This window comes from Scophthalmus maximus, chromosome 1, assembly GCF_022379125.1.
Source record: "Scophthalmus maximus strain ysfricsl-2021 chromosome 1, ASM2237912v1, whole genome shotgun sequence".
NCBI lineage: Eukaryota > Metazoa > Chordata > Actinopteri > Pleuronectiformes > Scophthalmidae > Scophthalmus > Scophthalmus maximus.
The window spans coordinates 29,301,360-29,323,234 of record NC_061515.1 but is presented as its reverse complement, the minus strand read 5'-3'; the positions used below and the strand labels follow the sequence as shown (position 1 = coordinate 29,323,234).

The 21,875-nt window shown below is 45.1% G+C and overlaps 3 protein-coding genes and 2 long non-coding RNA genes across 13 annotated transcripts; 2 read left to right on the top strand and 3 right to left on the bottom strand.

Moving 5' to 3' along the window:
- Window positions 1–6: 6 nt before the first annotated feature.
- Window positions 7–3,884, bottom strand: LOC118309726. Its single transcript, XR_004793575.2, has 4 exons — window positions 3,729–3,884; window positions 1,145–3,048; window positions 247–331; window positions 7–105 (listed from the first exon to the last, which is right to left on the bottom strand). It is a non-coding gene; the product is annotated as an uncharacterized LOC118309726 (long non-coding RNA).
- On the top strand, window positions 2,381–4,514 carry pomca (proopiomelanocortin a). Its single transcript, XM_035632079.2, has 3 exons — window positions 2,381–2,479; window positions 3,315–3,435; window positions 3,747–4,514. Exons 2-3 carry the CDS (start codon window positions 3,319–3,321, stop codon window positions 4,278–4,280), a joined length of 651 nt encoding a protein of 216 aa, XP_035487972.1. The 5' UTR covers window positions 2,381–2,479; window positions 3,315–3,318; the 3' UTR covers window positions 4,281–4,514.
- A 508-nt stretch (window positions 4,515–5,022) lies between these two features.
- LOC118309310 (protein EFR3 homolog B-like) lies at window positions 5,023–16,299 on the bottom strand. Of its 5 annotated transcripts, none has more exons than XM_035631282.2 (24): window positions 16,162–16,297; window positions 15,652–15,701; window positions 15,188–15,547; window positions 13,154–13,230; window positions 12,709–12,836; window positions 12,314–12,464; window positions 9,235–9,356; window positions 8,971–9,120; window positions 8,760–8,855; window positions 8,586–8,664; window positions 8,346–8,481; window positions 8,119–8,271; window positions 7,918–8,029; window positions 7,781–7,832; window positions 7,403–7,575; window positions 7,233–7,308; window positions 6,952–7,113; window positions 6,717–6,848; window positions 6,556–6,623; window positions 6,303–6,430; window positions 6,142–6,233; window positions 5,840–5,888; window positions 5,649–5,755; window positions 5,023–5,488 (listed from the first exon to the last, which is right to left on the bottom strand). In XM_035631282.2, exons 3-24 carry the CDS (start codon window positions 15,483–15,485, stop codon window positions 5,354–5,356), a joined length of 2,676 nt encoding a protein of 891 aa, XP_035487175.2. In that variant the 5' UTR covers window positions 15,486–15,547; window positions 15,652–15,701; window positions 16,162–16,297; the 3' UTR covers window positions 5,023–5,353. The 5 variants fall into 5 exon arrangements, with proteins under 5 accessions (XP_035487175.2, XP_035487183.2, XP_035487166.2 ...); XM_035631290.2 differs by having other exon boundaries at window positions 15,188–15,508; XM_035631273.2 differs by lacking the exon at window positions 15,652–15,701 and having other exon boundaries at window positions 16,162–16,299.
- LOC118309749 lies at window positions 7,413–9,792 on the top strand. The gene is made up of 2 exons (XR_004793583.2): window positions 7,413–7,548; window positions 8,997–9,792. It is a non-coding gene; the product is annotated as an uncharacterized LOC118309749 (long non-coding RNA).
- Window positions 16,300–16,455: 156 nt separating the features above from the next.
- Window positions 16,456–21,577, bottom strand: LOC118309391 (IQ calmodulin-binding motif-containing protein 1-like). Of its 5 annotated transcripts, none has more exons than XM_035631477.2 (16): window positions 21,294–21,577; window positions 21,015–21,118; window positions 20,478–20,646; window positions 20,139–20,256; window positions 19,981–20,056; window positions 19,657–19,756; window positions 19,136–19,308; window positions 18,941–19,050; window positions 18,688–18,806; window positions 18,294–18,360; window positions 18,097–18,172; window positions 17,849–18,000; window positions 17,551–17,688; window positions 17,239–17,395; window positions 16,811–17,101; window positions 16,456–16,596 (listed from the first exon to the last, which is right to left on the bottom strand). In XM_035631477.2, exons 2-15 carry the CDS (start codon window positions 21,103–21,105, stop codon window positions 16,857–16,859), a joined length of 1,791 nt encoding a protein of 596 aa, XP_035487370.2. In that variant the 5' UTR covers window positions 21,106–21,118; window positions 21,294–21,577; the 3' UTR covers window positions 16,456–16,596; window positions 16,811–16,856. The 5 variants fall into 5 exon arrangements, with proteins under 5 accessions (XP_035487370.2, XP_035487352.2, XP_035487381.2 ...); XM_035631459.2 differs by having other exon boundaries at window positions 16,457–16,596; window positions 16,826–17,101; window positions 21,294–21,576; XM_035631488.2 differs by having other exon boundaries at window positions 16,457–16,596; window positions 16,826–17,101; window positions 21,326–21,418.
- Window positions 21,578–21,875: the final 298 nt, after the last annotated feature.

Sequence of the window (21,875 nt, the reverse complement as noted above, 5' to 3'; positions counted from 1 at the left end):
GCCTGAGACACCTCCGTTTCCCCCAGATCCAGTTCACTGGGAACTGGCTGATGGTTTGTCTCGACGCACTCTGCTGCCTTTCTGCAGTCATGTCTCCTCTTTGTCCTGGAACAGAGGAAGATAAGAACGTTTGTCTTCCTACGGCACCATGCAGGAACAGTATCATATCTTCTATTCAAATAAAATACCATATACAATATACAAGGGCTTCCCCTCTGTTAAGCAGCATCGAACTGGGAAGCTCACCACCTGAATATTGAATTTATCATGTCAGTGTTTGTTCAGTCGTTGTTGAAGAAGTCGACTCACTGGCGCCATCTTGTGTCGTCTGCTGAACACACACACACACACACACACACACACACACACACACACACACACACACACACACACACACACAATTCTTCTATGTTGTTTTTTTCCTTCTCAAATGAATATCTGGTGATTGATCCGCTTCCTTTTCATTGAGCACCGTGTTAGGTACTGAGCAAGAAAGTCATGAAAAATATGTAAATAAATAAAAAAAACAAGATCATGAAAAAGGATCAACAAAACAACAAGTATCCATACAGATAAAAAAAACAGAAAAAAGAAAGAAAGAAAAAACATTTTTATACAGCTATCATTTATCATCTATCCTTACCCAATTGTTGCTCTTTGGACTTATTTGTTTAATATACTCTCATTTTCATTTTGGATTTACTGTTTTAATTTACTTTACTATAAAATCTTCTGTACTTTATCAGGTCAATCAGGTACCACAAGCTGCTGATCAATTGAATATCTTCAAATATGTCAAATAAGACGAGTGTCAAGGGATGCGATGTTTGAATAATCTGTGCATCTCCACGGATTTAGCAGTTTGATTATTCTTCATAACCTTCTGCATGTGAACAGACACAGAACATGATGACGAGTGACTGGAGGTCATGACCTGTGTTCATGTGAATTAAGTGCTTCCACTTATCGTTAAAATGTCTTTACTTTGAGTTCAGCTCGTCTGACTTTTGCTTTATCAGGCCATTACCTCGTTTTTCCTAAACATAGCACTGAGTGTGTGTGTGTGTGTGTGTGTGTGTTTGCCGTGTAATGGATTGAATGGACGTCCAAGGCCTCCCCTGTGCTCTAATGGGTTTATATGTACCTGTCTGCCTCCAGATCCTCCTCAATCTGCTCCATTAGAAAAACAAAGAAAAAGCCCTTCAGACCAATCGACTGACATGAAACAGTGAAGCTTCAGAAAAACACTTTTTATAATCTCGACAAACACAAGATGGGATTTAACATGTTCGTGTTCTCGACTCCAGTTGCTGTTCTTCTGCTGCAAACCAACATGTTCCAGAAACATGTTTCACACCGGAAAGTTATGTAGATGAATTATGAATGAAGAGTTAATGACGGCGTATTATTGGATGTTACTCCGACAGAACACCTTCCTGGTCGACACAGAGCTTCATAAAACACTCCAGTGGATGTAGTCTTTAAGAGACTCATTGTGGATCCCGATCCCGTAAAGAGGCTCCGGGTGAACAGAACTCTACAAAGAGGATAATGACGAGTGTGAAGCTTTAAAAACAGACTTCTGATGAAGGAAGAGTCAGCTGAATCCTGATGGTGTAGAGCTTTAAAAACGAACCAAGTGAAATAAAGAGCTTCCCAGAGGTTCCTGTGGAAGACAGAGCCTCAAAGAGAAGCTCCAGGGGGACGTGGTTCATCAGTGGACATAGAGAGGCCCTGATGTATTTCAGTGGAGCTCGAGCTCTACATGAAGCTTCACGTGGGATTTAACAGTGGGCGTAAAGAAGCGTCTTCACCTTCCTGTGTCCGTGAAATGAAATAAACCCCGAGCAGGTTTCGGCGTTCGTCACACGGAGCCTACACAAAGGGACGAAGCTGCAGCAGCTGTGTCTGGGTGTAACCGTACACCCTGACCCGCAGGTTTGAATCCCGCCGCTGGTCACGTCAGCTCGGTGTTAATCTGACAAATCTGCCGTCTGACATTTAAAGAGCAAAACCTGTCCTCTTCAGTGTTTTGCTCCATTTCTGTTTCATAAGTTCTGAGCATGAACATCGACATCGACACTATCGCTGGTTGTTCAGCCTGAACCTGAAAAAACTGCCAGAACAGTCAAACAACAACACATCAAATTAATGTTACACAGCAAAAAAAATCACATAAACAATTGTGTGGAGGATGATGTTTCGTTGGCTGTCTATTTTCATGCAGCAGTTTATGTTTACGAGCACGAATACATGTTGGTGATGACGTTGTTCTGTGTGTGTGTGTGTGTGTGTGTGTGTGTGTGTGTGTGTGTGTGTGTGTGTTTGTGAGTTTGTGTGTGTGTCCTTGGCCGACAGAATATAAAGTCGTCCGAACGTTCAGAGCAACACACAAGAAGAGAAACAAGGAGAAAACACCAGCAACAAGAGAAAGAAGAAGAAGAAGACGAAGGAGCAGAAGCAGTGACAGGACAGAGCGGTGAGGACATTGATTATATTATTTAAATTCCCTTTTTCAAAACTAAATGAAATTGAGTTATAAAATATTATTTAATAAATATTTAATCAAAAAAATTCTAAATCATTAAATAATAAATTGAGTTTTGATTGAGTCTTGACAGAATCTTTTCTCACAGACATTCTATAGTTAGATTAGATATGTCTATAATCATATTCAATAATTTATTTAATGTAAAGTATAAATACTGAATACAATATAAAGAAAAATAAAGCAAATCAAAAACATTTTCAGTATTTATTTGCAATATCCTGCGAAAACTTAAGGAATGTTTTTTTTTTTGTTTCCTGTCGTTCGTCCATTAGAAATAAATCTCATCTTCTGCTCGTGTCACTTCTCCATTAGCTTTACCGCAAACATTAAAAGGATAAGTGATGTCGCTAATGTCCGTCTCATCCACACCACTTATCCGTTAAAGGGGAGGGGGGGGCGGAGTCAAGCTCAGCTGTCATCGGACAAGAGAGAGGGTGTGACACCCGGACAGGTCGACAGCCAATCACACGGCTTCAATTTATCTGCATGAGTTTTGCCTATGGAAGAAAAAGGATATATGTATTAAATATATGACACAATTCAATATAACAACTAATAATATTAATGAAATCATATAATATTCAACTGCTACAAGTGATGAAACAATCTGAGACAGATTCATGTAGTGATCAAAACAAGGTGCAACTTACATATTGTATTTATCAAAAGTGTATATTATGTTGTATAGTGCAAACAAAATAAGATACATTTATGTGACATGAAACTCTGGATGTTTGTAATTCTGTCTCTGACTGGCCGGCAGGAGAATGTGTCCTGTGTGGCTATTAGTGGCTGTGGTGGTTGTGGGCGTGGCCAGAGGAGCTGTCAGTCAGTGCTGGGAGAATCCGAACTGCCAGGAGGTGACCTCCGAGAGCAGCGTGATGGTAACGTGACACTAAATATAGAATCCAAACATATTCTATATCATTAATTGTGTTTATTTATTTTTGAACCAACATATTATAATAAAAATTTTATTAGTTAAATTAAGTTTTTTTTATTCTAATTATTTTAATTTGTTTTCATTAATTGTGTATATCGCTGGGAGTCAAATAAAAATAAGATACAAAAATATTAAAGTAGGTTAAGATTAAAATGAAAAAAATTCACAGGATTTAAAAAAAATTTCTCAGTTTTTATGAATGAGCTTTTAATGAATGAATCTGTGTGTTCTCACCGCCCCGTTTCCCTGCAGGAGTGCATCCAGCTCTGTCACGCTGACCTCACCGCCGAGACCCCCGTCATCCCGGGCCACGCCCACCTCCAGCCTCCCCCGCTGTCAGACGCCGCCTTTTTCATCCTGCCTCCCTCCTCCTCCTCACCTCAGGCCAAGCGCTCCTACTCAATGGAGCACTTCCGCTGGGGGAAGCCGGTCGGTCGCAAGCGTCGCCCAATCAAAGTCTACACCTCCAATGGCGTGGAGGAAGAGTCTGCCGAGGTTTTCCCCAGAGAGGTGAGGAGGCGGGAGCTGGCCAGAGAGCTTCTGTTGGCAGCGCAGGAGGAGGAAGAGGCGCAGGACGCCATTGAAGAGGAGGAGGAGGAGGATCTGCAGCTCCTGGGTGGCGTCCATCAGAAAAAAGATGGTTCGTACAAGATGAAGCATTTTCGCTGGGGCGTCCCGCCAGCGACTAAACGCTACGGCGGTTTCATGAAGAGCTGGGACGAGCGCAGCCAAAGGCCGCTGCTCACGCTCTTCAAGAACGTCATGAACAAAGACGGACAGCAATGAAGGGGGGGGGGGGGTTGTGTCAACTTTTACACAGCTCATCATTAGACGGCGAGTCGTTGTCATTGTTAGGAGACGAATGAGCGACAGAGTAAAAATCTCAGAAACTGCAATCTGATCCCGAACGACTGGAAGACAGAAGAGAGAGCGTGAGGACAATGTTTTGATATTAATCGATTCATGTAAATAACTGTAAATTTAAATGAAATCATAAAAAGATATTTGCAAGCAACAGAAGAGTGGTTTCCTCCGTCTGTCGTCTGTTTGTGCAGCTACACGACATTCAACGCTCCACGAATACTTTAATACTGAAAAACATTTGAACTCAAACATCTTATCGACTGAAGAACACAACGCAGTTTAAACCTGATTCAGACAAAAACAGAAGCAGTTTTTTCTGATTAAAATGACGTGAATTTCTCCAGATCCACGAAAACTTGGTTTTAATACTGCATATTTTTATTTTCATCAAAACGTTAGTTAATATATAATAAATATTCTTAGTAGGCGTTATGAGGACGTAATGATTGACTGCTGACACTTACTCAGGATTGGTCACGAGCGTGTGTGGGCGGGGCCTCGATACCACGGTCACTACTTCAACGAGCATCAGGCCTCGCATCATTTGTCTCCTGGCAGCAAGAAAATTATATAAAAATGACTAAAACCAGAAATCTGACAGACAGGCCTGGATCAGACATTGCAGCTGATCAATGAACCAATCAATCAAGCAATCAGACAATAATTTACAGTAACATTTTATTAGAGCAGTCCTCTGCTTGGTGAACAGATTGACCTCTGACGATCGAACTGAGGAGAAGTGACAAATATCTCACAGACACAAAACAGGAAACAGTCGATAATCAATAATCAATAAATCAAATGAGGATGCAGAGACAAAACATAACAATAAAATCAGCCATCATGTTATATATTTTCATTTAATCCAACCATTGTACCTCCTTCTTCCATTCCCTACCTCGTGTCCTCTCCTAACATGTCACACTAACTGAGGAAAGCGCTTCCACAGATTAATAATAATTCATGGCTGAGTGTGTGTGTGTGTGTGTGTGCTTCTAGTAGACACACAGGTCGGGGAACTTCATCTCGTAGAGCGGCGTGGAGCGAGGCGGCGAGTGTCCGGACGGAGACGGAGGAGGACGGATGATCAACTCGAAGACCTGATCGAGTCTCGACTGAAGAGACGACGTCTGAGGAGAGAAATAAAGAAACCCCTAAACATCATCATCATCATTAAATATCTCACACGCTCTTGTAATTATTATTTTTGCAGTGAAAAGTTTTCTAACCTTTGGACCAACAATCAATAATCTTCAATAATCAAATCAGTCAAGTCAGCGACTGTCTCACCTTCGCTCCGCAGTGAGCGGCGATTTCCTCGAACGGCGCCGTCTGAAACCGCTCCACCACGCGCCTCCTCTTCCTCCTCTCCTCCTCCTCCTCGCCTCCTCTGTCGTCTGGAAAACACACAACACACAAACCATAGACTCTCATGTTGATCCGAATAATAAAGTTTTATTTTCATTTCTTCTTCTACTCACCGATGGCGTTCTTCAGAGTCTCAAAGGTGATCTGATCCGTTGGAGGTTTCTACAGGACAAAGAGACAAAGACGTCATCATCACAGAGAGACAAAGACAGAGAGACGTCCACATGACAGATAGACGGACAGAGAGACGTCATCATCACAGAGAGACGCAGACAGAGAGACGTCCTCATGACAGATAGACGGACAGAGAGATGTCATCATTACAGAGAGACGCAGACAGAGATACATCATCATCACAGACAGAGAGACGTCATCACAGAGAGACAGATAATGAGACGGAGAGAGAGAGAGATACCTGCTGAGCATCAAGACAGAACTGTGGGTCCATGTCCATCTGCAGAGAGACAACGTCTCCAATACTTTTCCTCTTCGACAGACGATCCTCATCTGAAAAACACAAAGAGTGAACACACACACACTCACCTGGACACTGTGTGTGTGTGTGTGTGTGTGTACCTGTGAGCTGAGGTGTGTATGGTGTGTTGATGCGTTCGGAGCTGTAGCTGCTTCCTGTCAGAGCCTCGCACATCTTTGATTGGACGAAGAGAAGAGAGTCGTCCACTTTCAGCTCACCCTCAGGTAGACTGACACACACACACACACAAACACAATATAATAAAAAATATTTGTACACATATGTATTTTTACATATTTGGATAACCTTGTCGACAGATCTCTCTCTATCCACTGTGTGTCAGTATCTCTCTACCTGGGCTGGTCACAGAGGACGTGATGAGGCAGCAGGTGACGAGCTTCCTGCTGACGACTCTCTATGACCTGCACACACACAGAACACACACACTGAGCATAAGACACAGACCGACACGCACACACACATACACACACACACACACACACACACACACACACCTGTGTGACGTGTAGGTGCAGGGGCGGAGGCGGGCCAAGCCGTGACAGCAGGCTGAGGGAGGCAGCACAGACCGCGTGAACGCCGCAGCGGTTGAACACAGAGAGACTCTCGTGATTTGACAACGCCAGCTCCTGAGCAGCCAATCACAGAGCAGAAGAAGGACGATGAGTCAATTAAACAACAACATAAAAGTATTATTACTATCATTATTATTATTAATAATATTATGGTCACCTGCAGAGCCAGGACCAATCGCATCAGGTCTACCAACACCTCTTCATTGGCCAGTTCCACACTCAGGACGGCCAATAGGGTGAAGAGAGCCTCATAGTGGCTCCGCCCACTGCTCTCCTCTTTACAGGTGAGGTAGACGTGTCTGTAGAGACGCTGAGCGTGCTGCATACACACACATACATTAATTACACACAATTATCATCCACCAGCTGCTGTTGCCATCGGTGACAAAATTTACTGATGTCATTGATTACATCATTGAGACTGCAGAATTGTCGTACCTTCCTCATGAACAGGACGTCCTGCCGAGAGCACGAGTCGTCCTTCAGCTCCAACACTGACACATCAAACGTCACGCTGTGGACACACACACACACACACACACTTTAAAACCAGTGTGTGTGCAGTAACACGAGTCGGTCTGATCTGTGGTGTGTGTGGTGTTTGTGACCTGGCCGGGTGGAGTCTGGCGGCGTTTTGGCGCCGGTCGATGAGCGAGGTGAGGATGGACAGAACCAGCAGACGGATCTCGGGCTCCTCCATCAGAGTGAAGGACAGCAGCGGCTCCAGGAAGGACGAGGGCAGCGCCATCAGCAGGTTACTGCTTTCATAACGCTCCGACACCTGGGAGGCGACAGATGTGTGTGTGTGTATATAAAACATCATTTAAAGAATGAAAAGGAATAAAAAAAAGAGAGAATGACTGAAGAATGAGTTAAGTGGTTAAGTCAGTTGTGTTGTTCACTGTGGTTAAGTCAGTTGTGTTGTTCACTGTGGTTCAGTTGAGACGCGGGGACGTTTGTTTTCTCCACCAGAGAAGCTAACTCACCTGCAGCAGAGACTTCAACAGCATAACCTGGATCATTCTGCTTCCTTCAAACCTGAGACACACAAAACATTTCATCACATCCGTCATTCACGTGACACATTTAAAACATGTGACGTCAGATGTGGAGGAAACGTTACCCGGCGTTGGGGGACCCCAGGGCGGGGTAGATACCAGGAACGGGGATCTTCCCCATGATGAACAGCATGACCTCTGACCTCTGGTAAACAGGAAGCGTGTTGGCGAAGGACCCTGGACAGATGACATCACTTCGTGTGAGGCGAAAGCCTTGGAACGTTTTTTTTTTCACAAAATGAACATGAACTGAATCTGAATTTCACCGATCGTCTTGATGACGCTGTCCTGCAGCGTTTTCTCCTCGGCCGAGGTGGTTTCGTGTTGTCCCGTGTTGTCATAGTAACCAGTCAGCTGGTAGTCGACGCTCTGCCTGAGCTGCCGCAGCAGTGTGTTGAACACCTCGAGCACCGTGGGACCTGATGACGTTAGTTAACAGTCAGCTCGGGTCTGAGCGTTTCAGCGTGAGAAGATTTACAGACGTGTGACTGACCCACAGATCCTGTCGCCTCGATGACGGCGGCCTCCGACAGAACCTCCACGATCCCGGCTCGCACCGATGCCGGACTGCGACTGTTGGCGTCCAGGTGACCCAACAGCTGCTGGATCACCAGGTGGGAGTGTTGGGACTGAGGAGACGACACGTCAGAGTTTAAACCTCTCCTGTATGTACAGCAGTTAGTACTACAGAGTACTTCAGAGTAGTACTTGTAGTATTCATAACAATACTCACCTGGATCGAGTACATGATGATCTGAAAACACCGAACAGCAAAACTTCGTCCTTCCCAAAGTCTGTGACTGTCCAGATGCCTGGTGACAAAATACATGCTGTAAATACTGTACTACTACAGAGTATGTGCTGTACTACTGCAGTACTCTAGCACAGTACTTGTTGTGTATCTTACATGAGTACTGGTCTGATGGCGTTGTTGATGTGTCCATAAGCAGCTCGACACAACAGCTCCCGGAAACACACTTCAGTCTGCTCTGCTGGAGACTCGCTACACACACACACAATGTTTGATTTAAAATTAGTTTTTTGTAAATATCTTCTGTGTGTGTGTGTGTGTGTGTGTGTGTGTGTGTGTGTGAGTGCGTGTGTTTTTGTGTGTGTACCTGTTGGTGTGTGTGTGCTGCTGCAGGTTGACCAGCAGGGCGGGGACAATCTGCTCCATGTGACGAGGTTCCCAAATGTTTACCTGCAGTTCGTCGTCCACCGTCTTCCTGACCACGCCCTGCAGACCACGGATCCCTGACACCCGGATCCTACACACACACTCACACACAAACATCGTAAATGTCCCAAGGTTCACCGAACACACCAGGTGGTGTGTTAACATGAAACCACCCAGACACAGAGACGGACGATCACACACTGACTTGTTCCTGGTGTCGGCGTCTTCGTGTTCCGAGTGACACATCTGGCTGAAGCGAGACACGAAGAAGTCGTAGCTGCGATGGTACGACGGCGTGTCCTCCTCAATGTTGGCGAACTTCACAAACTGCACAAAGACAGAAAATGTTTTGGATTGAAAGTTTTTAATGGAACGACGTGATGAGACGCATCAGAGGGTCAATGCTGTGAATACCACCATCAGACAACCAGAACATTTTTGATAGGCTGAAAGGCAGTGATGTCACCCACTGTAACCACTAGATGCTGATTGGCGGAAAACAAGAGCAGATTCCATCTTTTTCTTCCTTCTCCGTCTAGAACTTCTACTTCTACATTCAAACATTGAACGTTCTGCTCGTTCAGGACGCTTCTGCTTCCATTCAACTTTTTACACTTTTTGAAATATGCAGCTGAATGCTGTTTGGCTGTAATATAGTGACATACTTTCATCTGCTCTGCTTTTCATTATCTGCTTTATTTCATTGGATGTTGTATGATTTTTGTTGTGTAGTGTTTTGATTGTAATAAATTTGCTAAAATTAGTTTTTTAATAGTTTTCACCTTCAGTAGGATTCAGTTTGTATCAAACCATCACACCATCATAAATATTCAATTCAATTTTATTTGAATAGCACCAAATCACAACATGCATTATTTCTCTGACACTGAAGGACAATGTCCAACAGAACCGGACTTGTGGGCAAAACATTTGCCGTGAAAAAAATTTCAAAGTACACCAATCAGAGGCAGAGTAGGTTTCGTTGCATTCACCCATTCATACACTGAAGATTTAGGGTTAAGTGTCTTGCCCAAAGACTCATCGGCATTGGGGGAAAGCTGGGATCAAACCGCCGGCCCTCGGGTTAGTGGACGACCGACTCTACCTTTGGGGGGTAAGGGGAGGGAGGGGGACAGTTCATTTAAAGAGTCGGAGTAATCGTCTCCACAAAGTCTTCTTCTTCTTCTTCGATTCGCTCTTCATCTCCTCCACCCTGTTTTCCAGGCTCCTGATTCTCTCCATCAGCTGCTCGGTGCACTTCGCCGTCTCCTCCTCCATGGCGTCCAGAAGCCTCTTGGAGGCGTCGAGAGACTCGTGGAGAGCGAACAGTTCGCTCTGCCACCAGATTCTTTCCCTCCGTCCGTCCTCTTGGAGCCGGAGCAGTGCGTCCTTGAGGCTGGACGTTTCCTCAGCTCCCTCAGCCTGGAGACGGGACATGTCCTGCTCCTGACGACATCTGGACTCTTCCAGGTCGTCCTGGGCCCGGGTCAGTGCGGCGGTGAGTCTGGACGTCTCCTCGGTCTCTCTGGCGAGACGCGTCTCTGCCGCCGATGTTTTCTGTCTCTCGGCGTGGACGGCTCTCTCCAGGTCTCGGACATTCAGGTCATAGTTCAGCTCGGCCTTGGTCACTGAGGACAGTTCGACAATGAGACCTGCTTTGTCCTCCATGATGTCCAATATCTGTCTCCTGAGACGGTCCGCCTGTTGCAGCAGGCAGCGGTTTTCCTGAACCATCGAGTTGATCCTCATCTCCTTCGCCTGCAGCAGATGATTCAGGTCCAGTTCAGGTATTTGGAAGGACTGTTCGGTCTCATCACACTCCAGACCACGCACAGGTGAAGACGCAGGTTCAGGTGTTTCTCTTTCTCTACCTTTACCTCCAGTTCTACCTTTACTTCTGTCTCTACCTCTTCCTCTTCCTCTTCCTCTCCCACTACCTCTTCCTCTTCCTCTACCTTTGTCTCTGCCTCTACTTCTGTCTCTCTCTACCTCTAACTCTACCTCTGTCTCTGTGTCCGGTGCAGACTGGTCGTCCTGTGTTGTGCTGGACTCAGAGGTGGTGGCAGTTTCCTCTGGAGATGGAGGCCGAGACTCTCGTGTCTCCTCCTTCGCCCTCAGGATGGGGCGGACGTTAGTCGTCTCTGTCTCTGCTGCAGATGGACTCAGAGACACGACTCTGTCCTTCGTCTTCTGTGTGGACGGCTCTTTGCTCTTCACCTCGGGCCTCAGGGAAATCAGTCCAAACGAGACGTTGACTGAAACGTTTGGAGTCATCTTCAGACTTTTAGTCTTCGGAGTCTTCTGTCCCTCTCTTGTGTCTCCTCTCCGAAGCGAAGGGAAATCCTCATCTTCCAGCCGTGGGCAGGATTCAACCTCTTCTTGGGGACATGCCGTCTTCCAGGGGTTGACCGACGGCGGTTCTACTAACTGGACATCTATATTTGCTTGCGTTTTCACGAGCAGCTCGTCTATGTGTTCATGGAGCTGAGGCGAGTCTATAGCCCCGAGCACTCGGTTGTACCAGGAACTCTGGGGGGAAGTGAAGCCACTTGCCGTGGGACCGCCTCCTCCTTCTTTGCTTCTGTCCATCCTGACGTTTCTCTCCTCACTAGTTCACCAGATGAAATGTGTCAATGTGCAGCGCTAGATGAAAGACTCAGCTGTGGGTAGTGATGTTACCAAAGCTCTGAGGCGCGTGTCAAAAAGATGAGATGATTTTCAGTGAAGCTTTAAATGGATGCTAGATTCATTCTATCAAAGGTTTTGTGTCGCGCCCTCGTGGGATGTTCAGGTGTATCAGGTGTAGGAGCCACAGTACATTGTGGTTTGTGGTTATCGGAGTAAATTCAGGTTTAACTTTTGTTTTTTCTGTCCTACAAAGCTGGCTCTCTTTTTGCCGGGGTAAATCACCATGGTAACTTATGCATAACGGGCTAACCTGCTCCAGTGCAGGTTAAGTTTGAGATACGAGATCAAAGCCAGTCAACAGCCCCAACTACGGACCAATCAAATCACTGGAAAACTGAAAATCTACCGGATCCTGACTGGGACAAAAGTCGGGAACAGCATAATTTAGCTCAACACTGACCCCGCCCACTTTTAGAACGGCTTTGGTTCCGGAATTGAATTTCCGATTTACTCGACTCCATTGACGTTTCATAAAATCCTTCTATAAAGAGTTTTAAGCTTGGAACCAAACCGATTTTTTAAAATTGTTACCATACCAAGTTCTCACACCAAGTTTACAGGAAACAGGTCTTTGTCTGTGTGTGTGTGCTGCGTACAGAGCTGGTGGCGAGGATGTGGAGGTGTGGCCTGTCGGCCTCCAGCAGCAGACGCAGCGTACTGAGGAAGCTCTCCACCAGCAGGTTGATGCTCTGACAGTGACAGGCCAACAGCAGCTGCTCCAACGCCTCCATCGCTATGACAACGTACCTGCAGCACAGAAAGTCATCGACTACATTCAGAATCGAGCAAAAACTATTTTCACGACAGTTACTGTACAAGTTCAGATGCTTTGCTGTCGATCACATTGTAGCAGAAAAGAATCGCTGATATTTAAAAAAAAATGTTTGATACAAAACATACCACCCCTGTAAGTTTTGTGTGTGTTTGTGTGTGTGTGAGTGTGTGTGTTTGTGTGAGTGTGTATGTTTGTGTGATTATGTGTGTGTCTGACCCGTAGCGGTGGCGGTTGAGTTCTCTGGTCAGACGCTCTGACAGATACGCAGCAATACGATCCAGTTTCTCTGGAGCTGACAGAGCGAAGAACGTCAACTTCTCCATGTTGACTTTCACAAGCCCATCCTACACACACACACACACACACACACACACACACACACACACACACACACACACACACACACACACACACACACACACACACACACACACACACACACACACACACACACACACACACACACACACACACACACACACACACACACACACACGACAAGGATAAGAATAAATTAAGTTGACATATTATACCAAATCGTACTGAATAACTGTTTTTTTTGTTTTACAATTTGCATGAAAAATAAAAACATTCATAATAAATAGAAATTTAACAGAAGACAAAACTAAATAAAAAAATGTGTGTGTTTGTTTGTGAGTACCTCAGGGTCTTCTGGGAAAATATTGTCCACCAGCCTCTTGTAGCGAGGACGTAACGCCCAGCAGCAGCCGCACAGACCTGAACACACACACACACACACACACACACACACACACACACACACACACACACACACACACACACACACACACACACACACACACACACACACACACTAATCTAATGTTTCAAATAATCAATGACCAATAAACAGCCACATGGGGGCAGTAGAGTGTCTGCAGACTTCCACCTTGTTTTTTTTTTTCTTCAGATTTGACTTTTTTTTTCATCAGTGGCAGATTAAAGGACACACACACACACACACACACACACTCACACACACAGCAGTGTGTTAATCCTGTGGTCTGTTGTTGCGTAATGTGTTTATGTTGTTGTTGTTGTTGTTTGTATTTATCGGACCTTAAATAAGAAACAGGCTCAATCATACCGAGTCTCGTGACGAGATGCAGTGACATGAAACCTTGTAAATTCATCTACTGTTACTAAGAATTTTTACAATGTGGTATTTGTACTTTTACTCAAGTATCTGATTACTTCTTCCGACACAGGTTATTGTTTAAAGCATGAGTAATATAAAATTTACATGAATTATATTTTGTCAGTCGACAGCTCAGCTCCACTTTGACCCTTAGTCTATTGAAAAATTAATCAATAATCAGAGTTTGTTCATTAAATTGATCAGATTAAATGATCCAAACTGATTGGTGGTTTGTTACCAGGTACATTTCTAATAAAAATTATTAAATTACATCTACTTGGATGTTATTCATAGGATTTGTTTTTCTCTTATTAAAACATGAAAATATTTAAAAGCACATTAATATAATTATTAAAATTCTATTAAAATACCCTTACATTAATGTAAAGTAACAAAATTTAAATGTAAAATCAATTTCTAAAGTCGTAATGTCTTTTGAGATTATATATTATATTATATAATAACAGATCGTCACGTCAAATGTATTTAATAAAGAGTTTTATTCTGAAGGATTTTATAATGATGAATTTAAACAATGACATTTAATCTTCAAACGTCACACCAACGTTTAGAAAACTAAAGGAGAATGTGATGAATATTAAAAATATTTCTCACCGTACATGAAGACGACTCCTGCAGTTGCATCCACACCGTCACGTTAGTGCTTAATCCTCCACACACACACACACACACACACACACACACACACACACACACACACACACACACACACACACACACACACACACACACACACACACACACACACACACACACACACACACACACACACACACACACACACACACTGACCCCGCCCCCTTTCATTCACCACCAATGTCAGTCGAAAACCTCTTACCTCCACATTCTCTCAGATTAAATGTGGATTTAATTTTTTTTACTTTAAAAATACAAGTTTTGTTCAAACTGAGAGATATTAATATTCACAGCCACTCTTAGAGCCTGAAAGATTTCTCAATGTGTGCTTGTGACCCAACCATGTGCAGCAGCTCAGCTCTGTAATCTGCTCTGGATTTATTCATCGCTCCGGCAGACACAGAAAACATAAATAAAAATAGATCAGAAACCTGCAGCTGGACACACACAGGAAGTGAACTGCTGTTCCCACTGCGACGACGTGAAACTGCAGAGAATTCAGCACAAGACTCTGTGACTGTGTGAGATTTGGTGATTGAATGAATGAGTGATGTTCTAGTTTGTTGTTTTCCTTGAATTAAAGCAAAAATGTACAAATAAATTTAGTAATTTAGTGTGATATTCCTTATTTTCAGTTCATTCACACTGTGTGTACATGCAGCAGAGCTTCCTCTGAGGAGTCTCTGGACCAGAGGAACAATCACACACATTAAAAACCGGGACAGTTTATGAAACATCTGGATATTAATCTGAACATGCTCCCTGATCACTTGCTCTGTGTGTTCTACAAGTACTGTCTGCAATACTTGTAGAACAGTCTGCAGTAGTCGTAGTGCAGTTTGGAGCAGATGTAGTACAGTTTACAGTACTATCTGTTACCTCCAGGCGTCTGATGGTCCAGCACGGAGCAGCAGTCCCGCAGCAGCCTCCGATGAGCCAGGGACACGGTCGGCATGGAGACAGCTCTCGGCAGCGACAACCCCCTGGGCAGGCTGGGCATGGTCACACTTCGGGGCATGCTGGGTAAACTGGGAAAACTGGGTAAACTGGGTAAAGTGGGCAAAGTGGGCAGGTTGGGCATGGTCACGCCTCGTGGTAAACTGGGCGAGCTGACCCCTCTGGGTAGCGATCCGAACAAGGCGGGCATGCTGGGAAACCTGGGGAGCGTCCCTGGCATCGCCGCGGTAACCCGGAGTCGTCCTGCAAGGAGGAGGAGGAGGAGGAGGAAGAGGAGACGTCCTGAGACGGATAGATGGAGAAAGTGAGCGAAGGTGAAAATGAGAAGCAGGAGAGAAGTGAAAACTCCTCCTCCCTCCACATTCCTCTGGATCTTAACCCTTCACCTCGACTCCTCCGACCAAGAGCAGATCGCTCATGTGGAAACTTCCAGCAGCTGCAACACAGAGTCTTTCACAATGATATATCATAATAATAATAGTGATAATAGTATCAGAGATCGTACGATTAAAGAAAACAAATAAGTGTCGGCTGATTTATTTTAGTTCCACTGAGGATCTTCTCCAGATCATTTCAACTCATTTTTTTAACATTAAATAATAATAAAAATAAATAATCAATATCATTATACATATTAAAATGTGATTTAAAAAAAAATCTCTGCTCTGATTAATTATTGTCACACTAATAACATGAGTTACTAAATAATACAACTGATGAGACAAAGCAATTAAAAATACTTGAGCAAAAGCTGTAACAGGAGAATTAACAGTAAAAGTATAGGTTATCTCTCTGATTCATGTGTCGTCAAATGATGAATCTATAATCAAACATTCTATTCTATGAGCTGATCACATGCTGTAGTTTGTAAAGTAACTATAGATGACAGTACTCACAGTGTAAATTCCTGCCTCTCGTCATCAGTGTCGTCGTTCTCTTACAGTCGTCTCCCTCTGACACAGCCGCAGCTGCTTATGTAACACAAGCCGACCCGCAGACCCTGATCGATGATCAATGGGTGTGATTGATCAGACCATCTCTGACATCAGAGACACAGCAGTGCCGTGTTCAGCTCCTCCGACAGGAAATAGATTCAGTGCAACTGATGAAATAGGAAGTTTTTATCCAGTTTGAAACTTTATGAGCCGTTTGTCACAAGATTCAGTGCTTTAAAAAAACTTTATACACAGTTTATAACGTCACAATGAAACAGAAGAACGAGAAGCCTAGTCCTTCATCGGTCCTGCTGCTGGTGAGGGAGCAGCGCCCTCTGCTGTCTGCGGCTGGTTACTGCAACAGGGACTGGATTTATCTCTCAGCGTCCTGGAGTCCTGAACGTCACAGATGGTAATGTTTAAAAACACCAATAAAACATTTTTCATAATGAGTCACAGACACCCGCTTATTCTAATAGAACATTTTAATCTTGTCATTTATTGGTGAGAAATAAATTGAAACTGTAAAACCCTGATCATGAAGCAGGTGTTTGAATGTTTCAGCCAGTTATGTGCTTCGACACTAGATGGCAGCAGAGTCTTATTACACCTGTGTGTGATGAACCTGAGTCTGCAGCTTGTCTCCGACTCTGTCTTCAGGTCAAAGGTCGGTCCACCTTCGCTGACCCTCCGACAAACAGTCCTCCAAACTCCGCCTCCAGCTCCTGCAGTTGGGCAGGGCAGAGCGCGTCCGCCGGCTCCCCCAGCGTCCTCCACCAGGGCAGCCGGCTCGCCTGCAGCACGGCATTGTGGGCATCCCGGGCACGGGCGGCGTAGGGACCCGAGGGGCTCAGGAAGGAGTCCGCGACTGTTGCTGTGACGACGGAGAGGGGCGGGGCATCTGTGGGAAAAGGGAGGATGGCTGTCGTCAGTCAAACATTTTGTCCACGCTCACAAACTCAGATTGTGCGTCCTACAGCCCTATCCTGTGTGTGTGTTTGTGTGTGTGTGTGTGTGTGTGTGTGTGTGTGTGTGTACCTCTGAGCAGCTCCAGCTGAGTGTGTGTGTGAGCCAGCAGAGCTTCCCTCCTCTGCTCCTCCCTCCTCCTCTGACCTCCTCTCTGCAGCTCCGACAGCAGCAGCAGCTGCACCTCCTCATGGAGACGCTGGCACTCTGCTGAAGACACACGGGACGACTGCAGACAGACAGAGAGACAGAGAGACAGGCAGGCAGGCAGGCAGACAGAGAGTCAGTTAGACAGACAGTCAGACAGACAGTCAGAAAGTGGCTTCATTCTGCAGTTGACGTGTGAAGTATATTGAATCCTGAGCGTTTTACTCAGCGTCTTACAGGATGCACCGCAATGTAATCCTCCACCTGCGCCTTCAGCTCCACCCTCCTGTTGTCCGTCAAACCTCTCTGACCAATCCAGAAAGGTGTGATTGGCAGGGCTTTCGCCACACTTCTTTTCTGCAGAAAGCGACGCACCTGAAAGGGGGAGGAGTCGACAACGTCCGTCAGGTAGTTCAATTGTTTTCAGTTTTCAACTTTCATAGTGGGGCATTTTGACGGATGTTTCAAACTCAGGGACCAGGGAGAAAATAAGGTCTTATTGATGGTTGAGGTTGGAGGTTCACGGGGGCCGTACCGCTCTCTGCAGTGTCCTGGCGGCTCGCTGCTGCCTCAGTGTGTCTCTTTGTGAGCTGTTGTAGCGTCGTCGCTCTGCGAAGCCTCTCCAGAAGCTCTGGATCACCACAGCCGCACGCTGCTCGCACTCCTGCAGGTACGACTGCACCTGGTCTGAGACAAACAGACAGACAGACAAACAAATGTGATATTTTCTCCCAGAAGCATCATTTTTGGGCTAAAAGACACAAAGACATCTGACGTCTTTACCAGGAGGAAGTAACTGCAGCAGCTGTCGCTGTTTTTGGTGGAAGGCCCTCCTCGCCTGAAGACGTCGCACACACACCTAAAGTACACACACATACACACACACACACACACACATATAAAGGGACCTTCATGAGGATTTTGGGGCTGTCATGTCTTCCATCTTTATTTACAGTCTGTCTGTCAGTCTTTATGCTCACCTGGTACTTTAGTTCCTCTTCCCACTGCTGAGCCTCCTTCTGTTGCTGCTGCTGCCTCCGACGAGCCCTGACACACACACACACACACACACACACACACACACACACACACACACACACACACACACACACACACACACACACACACACACACACACACACACACACACACACACACACACACACACACACACACACACACACACAAACACACGCACAGTTGTTTTAAAGAACATGTATTTGTCACTTGAAATAAAAGTAGAAACACCACACTATATACTTTACGAGTACAAAATACATGTTTGTGAGTAAAAAATACTTGAATAAAAGTAAAATATACTCCATTACATGTATTTTTATTCATTTCCAGCCTCAGACGGACGTTGTATCTGACCTGTATCTCCTCTGCAGTGATCCGACGGCTCTGCTCAGACTCTTCACTCTGCGTCGGGTCTGATACGATCTCCACGCCGCCTGGATCACACACGCCGCCCGCATTCGCTCAGTGCTCACCTACACACAGAGAGGGAGGGGTCAGAGGTCAGCAGAGGACGCGTGTCTCACCTGTAGCTTCACAAAATATTCAGGCTCGTGATTGGTCGACTGCTTGTGTGGGTGGGGGCGATGGACAGTCACAGATGACACACCTGAGAGGGACTCGTCATGCCTCTGTCTGATCGGATGAGTGTAATCAGCTGATCCACATCCTGGTCAAAGCCCCGCCCCCTCCAGTCTTTGTCCAGCAGGTTGTCTAGGCCTGACGAGAGAGTGACCTCTAATCTTTCAGTACATTTACCTGCTGCAGGTTTTAACTGACACTGTTGACACGTGTGACCTCTGACCTCGGAAGCTGAGGAGGAGGGGCTGGAGCCGATGCTCCAGCTGATTGGCCATGAGGAGAATGAGTCTGACGGAGGCCCCGCTCACCGCCGCGTCGGAGCTGATGGCCAATAGGCCAACGACCTCGTTGAGCAGCAACAGGATGGAGTCGTCACTCAGGCTGGACAGGAAGTCCCTGCACAGAGGGGGTTTGTTTGAATTTTAGCTTTATTAACACAAAACACTACGACACGATTCACTTTAACACTGGTGTAAACAAAATTTCTGACTATTTATCAATAATAATACATTTTGGTTTGGTAACTGAATCAGCTGAAGGTGAATGTTTTATAAAACAATCAATGAGATTATAAGAATATAAATATTCAGTGAGATAAGAAGATTACGGCTAAAGAAAAAGGGAAAAATGGCAGATAAGAGATTAAAGATAAGAGATTAGTTATATAAAAGTTAATAAAAAAAATGATTACTGATGAAATTCATCACTCTACAGGATCATAATGTGCCGTTCACTGTGTATCACCTTCCAGCTGTGCAAGTTTGGATCCACATCTGGACACAGAGCAGCGACACGTTCACATCGTCACACATCTGGATCTGCTCGTAGTGGACAGAGCTGAGGACTGGACGGAGAGACAGACGGACGGACAGACAGAGAGAGAGGCAGCCAGAGAGAGGCAGACAGACAGACAGACAGACAGACAGACAGACAGACAGACAGAGAGACAGTTTTACTTAACCCACAGATCCCATGATTCCACTGGATGTGAAACCCAGATGGAGCCACTGAACCCGTCTGTCTGGACACAGATCAATACACTGATCGATACTGAGATGTGAGACTGACCCTGAGCGGTGAGACGAGTGTGAGCTCTGAGCAACCAGCCGACGGAATCCATCACCTTCCTGAACATAGACAAAGACTGACACACACACACACACACACACATTCACTTTGACTTCAGACGCTTCAGAGGTCAAATGTTTGAAAAACGCACGTCTCACCTGCGCTCGCCTCATCAGCTGACCGGCCAATCCGAGGAGGCCGTCCACGACTTGCGGCAGGAAGAGCCTGTGAAAGGCCTTCGACTGTTTACCAGGGTCCAACCCGACACAGCAGGAGCTGAGAAGACAAAAAAATATATATCATTTTAAATACTATGGACTGAAAGAAAAAAATCCAAAATATAAACCGTTTTCTATAAAAAAACAATTATTTAAAATACTTAAATATGTACCCTTGAATTAAAGTACACACATTTTTATAACAATAAAAAAAACACATTTAAATTGTTCAAAAACATGACATTTAAAAACTAGAACCATTCAAAACAGCTACAGTACCTGGTGAGCTGGGCGAGTGTGGCGGCGGCGGCCCAGTTGCCCCTTGGCCTTCTGGAATCTGGAGCGAGGACGAGGACGCAGTGACTCAGGATGCCGCTGTGATACAACTGAGACTTGACTCGAGTCAACGCACTGCTGTCACTCTGCAGCGCTGCCATGTTCAGAGCCGCTGACATAGACACAAGGGCAGGAAGAGGAACAAGTGTTTTTAATTATTCAACCTTTATTGACACTAGAGTTCAACTTAAAGAAACCTGTTATATGTTCATTATCTGACAACAACACTGACAATTGACTAATTATTACAGAAAATATGAGCAGATCTGTCTTGAATTAAATACTTTGATCACTGCTCAGAGGAAACCAGATCTCTGAAGATGTCAATTTTTGATTTAATTAGATTTTTTCCATGGTTTTCTGGCATTTCACAGACAAAATGATCAATGGAGAACTTCATCAGGAGATGAAGTGATCGTAGTTGCAGCTTGGAGGTGTGAAAGTGTCACCAAGTTATTATCTTAAATCCGGTTTTCTCACCGTTAACGCTGCTGCAGAGCAGGTCGACTCTCTGCTCAGGGTTCAGGTCTTCATCGTCCAGCTGCTTCCTCAGCTGCTCCACTGCCTCCATCCTCTCTTGCTGTCTGTGGACAAGCACAGACACTGAGGTCAGTGGGTGTTGAACAGGGTGTCACACCAAACTCTGTCCCCCCGTCACATCCTGTGACTGTGTTACTGTAACATATTATCAACACATTCTGTCTCATATTAGTCCTGCAGGTGAATATCAGTGTTACAGGTGGTGCACTGACGCCTCACCTGTAGACTTTATTGTTAGCACCTGTTAGCACCTGTTAGCACGACTCGGACCACGAAGCGACACTGGCTCGTCTTTCAGCCGACAATCAGAGCACACTGGCGGGGGACAAGACGTGTCGTCAACTGGTTCGACGACCAGTCAACTCGTTCGCATCGGAGCGTTGAAGGAAATGAACGCTGCGAAGCTACAGACATGCCGCGCGACAGCTTGTCAACAGTTAGCCTTTAGCTAGCCGAGAGCGCCGACGCGCTCGTGTTTCTACGGCAACGTGACGTCATATCGCTGCGACGACGCACGCCCCTCTGCACCAAAAACAAATATCTATCAATCTATCACAAAGAAACACAAATATCACAAAGAGACACACAGACAAAAAAACACAGAGACAAAAAACAACGAAGGAAATAGACACTAAACAATAAAAAACATAAAAAACGACCACAATGTGACCAAATATGTCCTGACAGAGACAAAAGAAATGTTAGAAAGAGATTAAAAAACAACCAGAACCTGGTTCAAACCTGCAGACTTATTTAAATGTATATATAAAATAGTTTATATAAATAAAGTGTGTTATATAA

Bases quoted from the DNA above. Each gene is read 5' to 3' on its own strand.
- LOC118309391 (XM_035631477.2), bottom strand. From the start codon at position 21,105: ATGGAGGCAGTGGAGCAGCTGAGGAAGCAGCTGGACGATGAAGACCTG. The intron at 20,057-20,138 runs GTGAGACGTGCG...TGTGTGTGTCAG, and splicing joins AGCTGATGAGGCGAGCGCAG to TCTTTGTCTATGTTCAGGAA. The intron at 19,757-19,980 runs GTCAGTCTCACA...CTCTCCGTCCAG, and splicing joins CACTCGTCTCACCGCTCAGG to TCCTCAGCTCTGTCCACTAC.
- pomca (XM_035632079.2), top strand. From the start codon at position 3,319: ATGTGTCCTGTGTGGCTATTAGTGGCTGTGGTGGTTGTGGGCGTGGCC. The intron at 3,436-3,746 runs GTAACGTGACAC...GTTTCCCTGCAG, and splicing joins CCTCCGAGAGCAGCGTGATG to GAGTGCATCCAGCTCTGTCA.
- LOC118309310 (XM_035631273.2), bottom strand. From the start codon at position 15,485: ATGCCAGGGACGCTCCCCAGGTTTCCCAGCATGCCCGCCTTGTTCGGA. The intron at 6,624-6,716 runs GTGTGTGTGTGT...GTGTGTGTGCAG, and splicing joins TGCACCTACACGTCACACAG to GTCATAGAGAGTCGTCAGCA. The intron at 6,234-6,302 runs GTACACACACAC...TGTGTTTTTCAG, and splicing joins ATACACACCTCAGCTCACAG to ATGAGGATCGTCTGTCGAAG.